This window comes from Crotalus tigris, unplaced genomic scaffold (genome assembly GCF_016545835.1).
Source record: "Crotalus tigris isolate CLP2741 ecotype Arizona unplaced genomic scaffold, ASM1654583v1 scf7180000017607.2124824, whole genome shotgun sequence".
NCBI classification, from domain to species: domain Eukaryota; kingdom Metazoa; phylum Chordata; class Lepidosauria; order Squamata; family Viperidae; genus Crotalus; species Crotalus tigris.
Genome location: NW_024096509.1, coordinates 1,111,416 through 1,124,472, shown reverse-complemented (window position 1 = coordinate 1,124,472; position 13,057 = coordinate 1,111,416). Strand labels below are relative to the sequence as shown.

Genomic DNA, 13,057 nt, shown 5'->3' with positions numbered 1-13,057 from the left:
TGTCTAAATGGTGTAACTTAAATCATCCTGAGGGCACCATGTTGGGAAAGTCTCCCTGATACAATTGTATTCCTGCTTTGGGATTGTTTTAACAATGAAAAGGGAATGGCAATTGTACAAATAACTTTATTATAGTTTATTTACCTGACTCAAAACTACTGTGGTGTCCCAACTAGTTCCATGTCCTGTTTTTAACTGTCTCTCTAAAACAGTACTTCATGACACTGGATTAAGTTCCCACAATTCAAACTGACTTGTATATGGATTTGTAATTTTCTTGGAGTTTTTTCTGGGATAATTTCAACTTCCTGGACTGATCTACAGCTGTGGAATTCCCTGGAGATCCCAGCATCATTCCAGATAGCTTTCCTGAGGTTACATACAAGTTAATTGACTGCCGATTGCAATGTGCTAATACACATTAATAGAAAAGGACAGATTTTTCTGTAGGAATTATCCCTAAAACTGGAGTTGTGCTCATCATTAGTAATGAATTGGATTAGAAATTTAAGGTTAGAGTACTGATTAAAAGTGATGAATTTTTTCCATTATTACAGGGATTTCCCACCAATTTTCTAAATAGTAAGTAATCATAGAAATATCTAAATTATTTGGCAAAATATATGGGAAAGAACTGAGTCATATAAAAGTTGGAGTCATTTATTAATAATGATGTGCAATAATTAGTGCAAAGCATTCCTTTTTTCGAATGGTCATCCATAATTTAATTGAAAGTTATGGTAGATTTTTTTAAAAAAATAATATCTAAAATATTTCCCATTTCAAAATATATTTGTGTATTGCATGGCTAACTGTAAGTTTCCCACTAATTCTGCCATAATTTGTAATATTCCAGTTCTGCCTCCTGAAAAAAAAAATGACTTTGTTTGTCTTGGTCAGGGAGACAACAACAGCATCCTATTACATATACAAAAAAAGTCCTTACTATTATCAGACCCATTTTTCTCAAAACAGGAAAAAAAGTTGTAGTCATTTATTAATAATGATGTGCAATAATTAGTGCAAAGTATTCCTTTTTTCGAATGGTCATCCATAATTTAATTGAAAGTTATGGTAGATTTTTTTAAAAAAAATAATATCTAAAATATTTCCCATTTCAAAATATCTTTGTGTATTGCATGGCTAACTGAGTGAGTTTCCCACTAATTCTGCCATAATTTGTAATATTCCAGTTCTCCCTCCTAAAAAAAAAAAATATGACTTTGTTTGTCTTGGTCAGGGAGACAACAACAGCATCCTATTAAAGATACAAAAAAGTCCTTACTATTATCAGACCCATTTTTCTCAAAACAGGAAAAAAAAGAGAAAATGAATTTGATTAGTATAAGACTATTTGATAAAATTTGCCCTGTTATTTATTTATATGTCATCATCTGAAGTTATATGACTTGTGCAGAACACATTGAGAGATTAAAATGGCTTTATACATAGATGTAATAAGTTTTATACAGTTTTGACAGCTGCAAGGTATAGTTTTGCCAACAAGCTGAGGGTCCACTCAATTTGCTCAAAACTAGCATCGTGGTCTGAACTTTGCCATGAGCCAAGTAGCTAGTTTAAAAATATCTAATTCCCAAGTGCTTACTTGCTTATTTATCCCACACTGTTCTTTCTTAATACAGTATATGCTTTCTATTTTGGGCACAGTGTTTACATTAGTCTTGTTTAGATTGTCCAGCCAGACATTATGTGGACAGACTTTATGTGTAAATAAATCCTCTACTACACCCAATAGTCTAATAAAAAATACTATTTTCATTTATATGTTTCTAAATTTAGAAATATTATTTTGAACATAGTAGTGCTTTGCCAACATCACAGTGGCAAAACAGATTACGTATAGAATAGTATGTTGAAAATATTGGGATTTATTTTTCTCACCAGTATGACTAAAACACTCATGAGCTTATTTATCTTCTCTTTCTTTCCAACAAACCAAATACTAATTTATCTGGACATATACTATGACTTCATGCAGTGTTTTTCAATCTCAGCAGCTTGGAGATGTGTAGATTTCAACTCCCAGAAGCCCACACATCTTAAACTTGCTGAGACTGAAAAACACTGACTTAGTGTATTGTGTCAATCCCATTATTATTATGGGAGAAATGGTTCTGTACTATAGGAAGACTTTCATTTGTTTTAATAAATTAGATTTTAATAAATTATCTTTTCTCTGAAGGTAATGCATTTTCCTCATTAGAGTCTCCCCTCATTATACTATACCAGTTCTGTGAGAAAGAGTCGGCAAGCAAAATGGATCTTTCTGATTCTACTCAACAAGGGAACCAAGACTCTGCCACCCTGAATAGCAGAAATTAAGATAATATCTGTGCATATTTCCCTATTTGTGCATATGTTTCTATTCAATTTGATCAACAATTGAATCACATCATAAACAGGCAATGAGAAAGTATTCTTCACTGCACCAGAGGCAGCTCAGTGTCCAAACCACATGAACTTCCCCATTGTTCATCCAACATCTGAATAGACTACCTCAAACTGTCTAATGTCATTAGCAATCATTTTCAGTTCATATGAATTTGACAGAGCTAATGACTAGATCTTTTGAACCAAGAACAAAAAATGTCAGATTAAATGATGCAGATATGGAATGTATTCAGGCTCATTTATTTCCTGCTGTTTCTCCTCCTCCTCCTCCTCCTCCTCCTCCTGTATTCAAAGGAGGAGATTAAAAACTTGTGATGCTCATCTGCTTTTTCAGTTAGCACTCTGGATTTTATCTTTCTCAGCTAATGGTTCATATCTCTCACTTATATGGTCTGAGGGACTTCATACTATAGCAGTTAACTACCCAGAGAAAGATGCATATGTGAATTACAACTGACTTCCACATTATATTGCTTAGAGTAAAAGTGTTGCATATCCCTTTGGATTTGTGCCATTCTCTGCATTTAAACATTTTAAAAATCTGACTGTCACTCCCAAAGCACAAGTGATAATGCCTCCTCATCTCTATAATTTATGGTGGATTTTCATTTTACCCGAGGAAGGAATTAGAGGGAATCATATAATATCAATGTGATACTTGATAATTAGGCATGTATTAGAACATAGAATAATAGAGTTGGAAGGGACTTTGGAGGTCTTCTAGTTCACCCCCTGCTCGAGCTGATATCATTTCAGACAAATGGTTGTCCAGTCTATTTTTGAAAGCCTCCAGTGATGCAGCACTCACAACTTCTGAATGTAAGTTGTTCCATTGATAGATTGCTCTCACCATTAGGAAATATCTCCTTAGTTTTTGGTTGTTTCTCTCCTTGGTTAGTTTCCATCCATTGTTTCTCATCTTCCCTTTAGATGCTTTGGAAAATAGTTTGACCCCTTTGTCTTTGTAGGAGCCCATCAAATATTGAAACAATATTTGACACTATTATTGGGAAGAAGAGAGGAAGAAAGGAGAAGTTTGATTTGAGGGAAGAACTTTATCTACAGCAGCACTAAAATATATGAGGAAAAGAGAAAGAAAAGAGATGAGAAACCTAACAACCAAGCTAGCTGTGTAGACAGGCTCAAAGTTTCAAATTTGTGGAATCATAGAACTGTAGAGTTGGAAGGGCCAAAAGGATAACCATTTATCTGCAAAATGCAGGTAAACCAATTGATCTTCCTCAAAAGATAGCTATCTAGATTCTTCGTAAATACCTCTAGAAGTAGAGAAATCACAGTCTCCTTGAGTAGACTTTTGCAGGGAGGATTAGGAGAGAAAATGCCAAAAGAAAAACAACTCTTCATCATATCTCAGTTCAGTGGAATTACTTTAACTACAAGGGTGCACTCATCCATCAGACATCTGTGAAAGAAAGCCTGAAAGTCAGGTGCTCCTCATTTAATGACCATTCCTTCAGTGAGCATTCAAACTTACAACAGCATTAAATAAGTGGTAGTTATGACTGAAAATGAATATACCTGTCCCAGGATAATACTGCAGGATCCAATCTGGGTCAGACAATGGAACCAGAGATTTTGTTTTCTGAGCTTTCGGACTTGTGCTGGAGCCCATCTTCAGAAAACACTCCGCTAGAGAGAAGTTCCTTGAAGATGGGCCCCAGCATAAGTCCAAAAGCTCAGAAGACAAAATCCCTGGTCCCAGTGACAGACCCAGATTGGATCCAGTAGTTATGACTGTCATAGCACATTATTGCGATTTCTAACATTCCCTACCAGCTTCCCTCAAGCAGAGGAAGCTGGCCGAAAGTTTGAAGTGGCAATCATATGTGGTCCTGTTTAATGACCCCCACATGTTCCTTGTTTAACTGAAGCAATTGTAACTGTGGAACTGCTGTAACTAAGTGATGCAGTCACATGAAGTTGTGCTTTACAACTACATCACTTAGTTGTCATAAACAGAGGATTACCTGTATACGATAGAATTTGAAAGGATTTCTGACCTTCTGTATAGTCCTAAGATATTTGTGTTTTTAAACTATGTAGCACCTTTAAAAAAAATAAACTTAAGGAAACAGATTCATTATCTAGTATTGGTATATTCCTCCAGCGTTGCTTCTTGCGTGACTTTAAAACATCTTTGAAATTCATGTAAACCCATGTATGGTAATCAATCCTCAAAGAATTTGTACACAGTATTTGAAGAATGAACTGTGTTTACTCAGATACAACAGCTAAAAAATGCAGTTTAGCTATTAACTTGTCCTGAGTGAGCTGTAGCCCTTCCTATTAGAAGTTTTCATTAATATTACTTTCATTTCAATAGCCACCCCGTTTGCTTCCTTTTGCTCACTCTGGTTTAATTGATATAACTGACAGATGAATCATAGATAAAAGAGAGTAGGTAGATAGGCAAATAATACTTTGTGCAAGTCTTGATCTGTCATTCAGCTGGTAGCAAGATAACAATTTATTCTAGAGGAGCACACAAATCTAAAGTTGCAATCACTTGAAATAGCCACCTGATAAGTTCTTCCAGCACATTGTTATTGGTGGAAAGCCAGGCAGTGTTGATGACAAAGTTGATTTATCAACTCTCATTTCACCTGTTTTCAGCTGTTCTTGCTTCGGTTAGTCATGCTGGTTATCAAAGTTAGCCTACTGCAGTGAACTTTCATGTTGACATGAGTAAAACATCCAAACTATATTAGATGGGTTCTGAAATATTACATCCCTGGCTGCCTATTTGTTTCTGAACTCAGGTTCATATTTTATGTTGCTCTATTGCTCCGTTAATATATAGAAGACAAAGTTCCAAAAAGGGCAAATTTCTAAACAGGACCAGGAGCCATAATATATGTGGACATTTCTCTTGGTGCGTGCTATGATCTCAGCCCAATATCTCCCCCCCCCCTCTCTCTCTCTCACACACACAAACTACAAGCAACAACACACCCACCAGACACCAATCTCCAACATCTTTATTTACAAGAATTCTCATAGGCTCAGAGGTATCGTTAGAAAACAAAAATAATGATTTGATTGGAAGTTGGTATAATCTTCCCACTACCAAAATCCCTTAAAAAAGTACTCTTGTGTGTTGCAAAGCATCCACATATACTAACATGAGTGGCATGGAGAAATATCTTCCATTTGCCCTCCGATAGATCAGTGTCACCTGTTGTGTAAGAAATTGCAGAGGATGCACTCAAAATTCTATACCTGACCATTGGCCTAAAACCATGGCCTCTTTCTGGCCTACATCTATGCCCCATAAGAAAGAGGAGAAAGATTAATAGCTACATATTTGCTAAGCTGTCTCATATTTTGTTTTATTTTTATTATGTTTAAGGAGGACCGTAAAAGTATTTTGATTTTGAAATTCAAATGAAGAGTAGAAAGCAATAAGGAACAAGGACAAGGTTTGTAGAACATTGAATGATAAGGCTTTCTGCCCCATTCCTCAGAAGGTATCTCCCAACCCCAATTTCCTACATAGCTGTATGGACAACTGACCATATAATTCCACAGAATTCCCTAATGCTCAAGGATATACAGTTAGTCCTCAAGTTACAACTGTTTGTTTAGTGACCATTCGAAATTATAATGGCACTGAAAAAAGTGACCAATGACCAGTGCAGCATCCCCATGGTCACATGATCAGAATTCAGATGCTTGGCAACTGACTGGTTGCAGTGTCACAGGGTCATACGATCACCTTTTGTGACTTTTTGATAAGCAAAATCAATGGGGAAGCCAGATTCACTTAACAACTGTGTTACTAACTTAACCATTGCAGTGATTCACTTAACAACTATGGCAAGAAAGGTTGTAAAATGAGATAAAATTCACCCAGCAAATGTCTTGTTTAGCAACAGAAATGTTGGGCTCAAATGAGGCCACAAGTCAAGAACTCCCCTGTATTCTTTGGCAACTAAAAGAGAAAAATGACCTTTTCCTTTTGTTGGAATCTTTATAAATATACCTAGTGAGAGATACATTTGATTGACATGTTTATTGCCACTGCAGCCAAGCAAATAAAAATGATAAATTTTGTATTATATTGTACTGTTTTAAATTTGTTTTTGAGCTGCCTTATGTATTTTTACTAAATGAAAGTGCAGGTATAATTTTAAATAAATGTCAAATGGAAAACATATTTTTGCATCAGTGAGATCAGTTGAATTGCTAACTTAACAAAGCACTTGTTTACTATCTCAAAAGCACCATTCTATGCATAGTGCACAAGAGAACAGCTACCTAATAATCCATTTCAATTTATGTGTAAACAAACAAATGGATAATTAAAACTCAATAAACCAAAGGAACATTGTTAGCATTATTTATTGTTTCATTTTCCATCCACAGAACCATCAGTGCATTTCTCAACAACACATAACTCCAGAGTTAAAAAGTAGATATGAGATGTCACAATTTTAACTACTTTTACTTAAAATGGTTCAAGATTCTAATCCTTTCAGTATTTTTAATCATATGACTCAAGACATTTGTAATCTATGTGCTGATATCTCCAGTATATCTTCTAACAAAAATGTTCAATATACATTTCTCTCTGCTGTACAAATGATTCTAACTTTGTCCAAAATACAATCTGCTACACCAACATTAGCCTTTAAAGTCAGGTGCTAACATTGCTCAATCAATTTACATAAAGTCTTCAATCAGTTTTTCTTGCATTATTGACAACATTATTTGAAGAGCCAAAGGCAACATCCTGAAAGATTCAAATACTAATAAGCTATAAAATAAGAACAAATAGACGTTTGAACTGGAATAATTTATGTAGAAGATCAATGGAATGAAAAATGAGAAAATGCAAGGCCAGACCTCTGAGGAACCAGTTGAAAATATGTATGCATGTTGTTATGTAACTGAATCAAAGTATATGGCCATTCAGACTCAAAAACTGCAACCCTGGGCAGTTAACACGGAATTGCAACTAGTACAAAAAAGAATATAGCAGACAACAACTGCAAGGCAACAATCTCCTTCAGAGAATGGCTGCCTGAGCAGGAGTTCTAATCTAATGAGGCTTAGCCTATCAGTGTACAGTAAATAACAGTAAGGTCTGAACGTCTGTGGGAGGAAAATGATAGATGTTCTAAATGCAAAGGCCACCTATAACATAGAGCAGTGTTTCCCAAACTTGACAATTTTAAGGCATGTGGACTTCAACTCCCAGAATTCCACAGCCAGTGTTGCTGGCTGTGGAATTCTGGGAGTTGAAGTCCTCATGCCTTAAAATTGTCAAGTTTGGGAAACACTGACATAGAGCACAAAAAAAGACAGACATAATAACTAGCCCTAGTAGAATATGCTTGGCATGGTGGATTAACATGTGTGAGGTTTTTCTAGAGGAACATTCTTAACCCAAAAAAAGAAAACTAAAGATCTTAATCTTTGAGAAGTTATGAACTGGCTTATATAATAAAAACTATAATTATTATTTTTCATATCATTTTATGAATTTCTTAAGCAAATTTATCCTAAAGAGTTTTACATTCCTGTAGAACTAGATTCAAAATTTTCTCTCTCTCTTTCTCTCATCTCTTTCTGTCTGTCTGTCTGTCTGTCTGTCTGTCTGTCTGTCTATCTATCTATCTATCGTCACATCTGTATGAAATTTTATATGAAGAGATAATGGTGTCAACTTTGTTAGTAAATTTGTTTTTTTCTATCAATATGTGCTCGTATTTACTACATACTAGATTTATTTTCAGTAATACTAATTTATTTATTCTTTCATTAAACGTGTATGCCCCCTATCTTTCCTAGAGACAACTCTAGATGGCTTACAAACCATAAAAGGAGCAAGATAAACAGTTAAATAATAAACATTAACACTAAAATTGACATAAAAGTCAACCATGATGGTAAGGAAGGGAGCAAGACACACAAGACAGGGAAAAAGTCTCTTGGCTTCTGGAAGGATCTTAAAACTCAGCTGTTCTGGTTGGCTTGGGCCCCAATGGGGCACTCTATGGTGGAGATGGTAGATGGCGTAAAAGAGGAAAAGTTCACCTCTATACACTTGGTTTTAGTCTCTGCTTAATTCTTGTTAATTCTAATTGTTTTTATGTTTCTATGTAATCTGCCCAGAGTCACTTAGACAGTGAGATGAATGGCATATACATTCATATAAATGAGATCTCAAACTCATACTTTCAAGTGCCTACCGCTTAGGGACACAATTATTGGGCTTTTCAGATGAGTGGCAGATGCAAGGTATTCCTGGAAACTCCTTTCCCCCCCCCCTTCTGTCACCAGAAGTATTGGTGGTAGGAGATTGAATAGTCCATAAAAGCAACATTTACCTGCAGAGTTTCTTTCCACATGTGCAAGAACCAAAGAATTGTGGCTTCAGATTGATCTGCTTGACTTGGTGACTCTGTTTATTTAAGACAAAAAACAATGACCAGTCAACTGGCTGAATTTCCAATCTTTAACTGTCTTTGTAACCAACCTAAGGATGAAGTGCACTGCCTTTTGATAACTATTGCTCAAAGTTGTCCCATTCTTGTCTTTTCCCTTATCTTCAGGCTTCTGAAAAAAGAAGAAAATTTTATCTTCATTCCTCGGTCCCGTGAAGAGCTTCCAGAAAACTTTCCAAAGGAAATTCCTGGGATTTGTTATTTCCTGGAGGTCAGAACTGGTCAGAAGCAGCCAAAGTCCTCTGTCACATCTGCCAGAGTGAGAAAGATATCCTACAACATTGGCACCATGTTCCTTCGGGAAACGAGCCTATGAAGCCTGTTGCAGATCAAAGACTCATCAAAAAAGCACAAGCCCAGAACTGGGTCATGACAAGAGAGAGGAGAGTCTTTCTTTTTCACTGCATTGTTCCAAGAAAAGCAGTAAAAGCTCTGTGAAATGTCAGGCAATAATTCTTTTTAAAGGTGGGTGACTGCTGTCAGTAAAAAAACTGGAAAGTGGCAAACAAGGGAGCAGGGATTTCTTTTTTTTTTTCTTTTTTTTTTTTTACAAAATTCAAATTAACAAAATATTTCTCTGTTGCCAGAGATTCTACTGATCATAAATATCAGAATGGTGGAGGTTTATTTGGTTTGGTTTTAGAAAAGGAATCTAAATTAAATAACTGTGGAGATATCCCAATAAGTCAGAGGTAGCTTGTAGCTGCCTGGTTATCATTGGATGCTAACTCCCATCCAACATGGCCAGAGATAATGAGGTTCTTGCCATATTAACATTAAGAGGGGCCCGGGTTGCTGACCGTAACATCCATTAAAATAGAGTACTTTGTGGGTTGTATTGCTTTCTTCTGAAATGGGCCATTGTTGTATGCAAGTGTTGAATCCTTGCTCTTGTTCTTATCCTCTTTTTATCTCAGTAGAATCAGGGTTCTCCTGATCTTTTAACCATGTGCACCTGAACAATTTATACAAAAGCTATAAACAGTGTTAGCCAAAGTTCAACCAGAGATTGCTCAGATTATGATACATTCCTACATTTGAAGGATTTATTGCTGAGGATGAGAACATTTCTGGTTGATTGCCATTCTTTAACCACTTCGTACAGATACTGTAAAGATTATTTATAACCTTTTTAGAAGAAGAAATTTTAATTTGGGATATGATATATTAAGGATTTTACCCTTTTTAAAAACCCACATTTCACTTTTAGGGCAATATTCTATAGCAAATATGAAGCTGGCTAGCTTGTTTATATTTGATAGGTATCCAATTTATGAAGTGGGATGATAACAATAACACAATTGTATTGCAGTCTGCAAAGAACGATATTTTAGTGATTTTCATTTTCTGCAATATGTTTTATCTATCCACAACCATGTTCACATTACTCATGCTGATAATAAGTGTCCAATATTGGGATAGTATAAAAAGAGCCATGCTGATCATGTCTGTGAAGATTCTCAGTCATCCAAGTGATAATTGTCTCAAAGGTGCTTTTTTCTTCAGAAGGCAACTGGACTGTTTTTTCTTTAAGGGAGAAGAAGAAAACATTTTGCTCTCATCCAAGAAGCTTCATCAGTTCTGATGGCAGGGGATGAATCCATTCTCCCCCCCCCCCGCCGCCATCAGAACTGACAAAGCTTCTTGGATGAGAAGTGAAACGTCTTTTTTCTTTCTTTTTCAGAAACCTGAAGATTTTTTTTTTTTTAAAAAAAGAACCCAGTCCAGTTGCCTTTTGAAGAAAAAAAGCATCTTTGAGACCATGCTGATCATGTTTAGTAACTGGAAGTAAACTATTCCAAAAAGGAATCCTCAGTTATCCTTGTAGAGTTTAAATCATTTACCCTGTCAATAAACCAGATTAGAAGGCTTCTCAAATATGTGTGTTAAATTAAACCTAACTCTAATTAACACTGTTTCTTTCATTAGTAGGTAATGAAACACACCTAAAAGTATGTGATTTGTACTTTATCCCCTGAACTTCTCCCACGCTGTTATGGTATGTCATATCCTTTGTTGTGTGGCTCACTTAATGTACTGTTACCTAGTTACTAGCAGGGATTAAAATCTACAGGTATAAATATTGCTGGCTTTAGAAAGTTTGGGAGGGAGAGTGATACATCTACAATTACTTGTATGCTTAAACATAATGAGATATAATATTTTGGAAACATCCCATACAATAAAATTCAGTCTTTGGAACTTCAAAATTTTGATGTTAGTTGTAAAAAAAACCATGAATGATGTTCAACGCCTTAGGAAGCTTGGCTCCATGTCTCTCTTTTATTATACTTTCACCACCCTGGTTATAAGTATTGCCCTGTGGCTGTTAGAGTAGGGGTCCCCAATCCCCGGTCCGTGGACCGACATCGGTCCATAGCATGCCAGAAACCTATTTGTGCAAACAAGCAAAGCCCCGTCCACGATGCGAACACCACATGCCCCCTCCGGTCCACGGAAAAAATTATCTCCACGGAACCAGTCCCTCGTGCCCAAAAAGGTTCGGGGCTTCTGTATTAGGGAATATTCAAGATTAAATAAGTTTGAGTGTTTGCGCTTAGGCTGCCAGTGTAAAATGAGACTACTTTATAGAAGTTTGATCTCTTGAGGTAACTTCTTCAGAGTAAGTCATTCAGGAGTGTCCACAGTGATGGTCAATACTTCAAAATGGTAGGTTCAACCGAGCAATTGAAGACCTGCAACATGCAACACACACTTAAAAAGAGTGGGTCTGCCTATCTGCACCATTATTTTGAAGTCAATACCTGTTGCTGCAAATGCCCCTGAAACCATTTGAGAACTATAATTTGATAAATAATACTTCATTTAGACCTTTAGGTCACTTTGTATCCATATTTCATGCAGAATATTTCAGAGAGATGTTTTCCTTCAAAAATTTCTAATAGTTATATCCTACATCAGGTAGCTAAACATGCTGTATAATTTTATGCTTTTCTATAAATGTATCAACCACATGGTCACTCAAGCTTGAAAGTATATCAAGCAATATATGGCCCAACAGTTAAATTATATGGCAATTCAGATCTCAAGAATGGTAAAGAATCAAAGCTTTATGCAGTGACAAGATCAATAAATTTGTTGTGGCATTAGCTTTTTAGGGAGTACAGCCTATTTTATCAGATGCATGCAGTATTTCCTTTGATAAACATGAATACATAGGTTATACTTAATAAATATTGACAGAAATAAATAAAGAGAATTTTTAAGGGACAATATAAATTTTAGAATATTTTTTTTTGTTGAGTTCAAATATATTTAAAATAAAAACAGGCCTTTTTGTTTGGGTTCTGCATAGATTTACACTTCCTACTCTTTTGCCACAGTGTTTAAGATATTTAAAAATAAGAACAGGATTTTTTGTTTGGGTTCTGCATAGATTTACATTTCATGTTCTTTTTGCCACCGTGTTTATGCTTTTTTCTCTGTCAATGCATACACATCTCTCCCAGAAAATTATAATATTTCCCCAACAAAGTGGTCTCTAGCCCACAAATGTCAGTGCCACAATAAATCTTGTTAGTTCTTAAAAATGCTGCAGGATTCTTAGCTACCTTGTGTGGCATAATTCAACATAGTTTTGTAGGATTTTGATGATTTATACTTGTGTGATTCTTGATGTCTGAAGGTGAAACACAGGAGCATATTATATTTCTCTGTATCATGTCTCCAGAGCTTTCTCAACAGTTAGGAGAGGGCTGCTAAATCACTTCTGCAGTGATATCTACAACTGAATAGTAATTTGAAACTGACTCTGTCTGTGACTTACAAATGAGCACTCAAGTTCATATTTATACAGCAGTTCTGATATTAAAAGCCAAACAGGTATTTAAGAAGACAGATGCTGGGTGCCCTTCACTGTAAAAGTTGACTCCCTCTAGAGTCAAAAAGAGAGCAATAGGTTTCCAAGTAAGAAAAGAGGAGAATTTTCAAAAATTCACAATTTTTCCAAAATATCCCAAATAACAATGGTCCAGATGGCATTGTGCTTTGATTAGTCCAAAAGGTACTACACCAGTCCGTTTTTTCCTACAATTTGGATTATTCTAGCATGATGATCAAGGTTTCAAGAAATCAATGAAACTCTTAAAGGATATTGTGCTCTTAGTGCTAAGTGGAAATGTTTGGGAAAAGTTAAGTGAATAATCCTAGTTGGC

The 13,057-nt window shown here is 35.7% G+C and overlaps 1 protein-coding gene across 1 annotated transcript in view; it reads left to right on the top strand.

Annotated features, from left to right (window-relative positions):
• Positions 1-10,453, top strand: part of GUCY1A2 (guanylate cyclase 1 soluble subunit alpha 2) — a 182,307-nt gene extending 171,854 nt beyond the window's left edge. The window contains exon 8 of the mRNA XM_039322018.1: positions 8,991-10,453. Within this exon, the coding sequence (XP_039177952.1) occupies positions 8,991-9,198 (208 nt within the window). The 3' untranslated portion in view covers positions 9,199-10,453. The remainder of the gene's footprint in view (positions 1-8,990) is intronic.
• Positions 10,454-13,057: the final 2,604 nt, after the last annotated feature.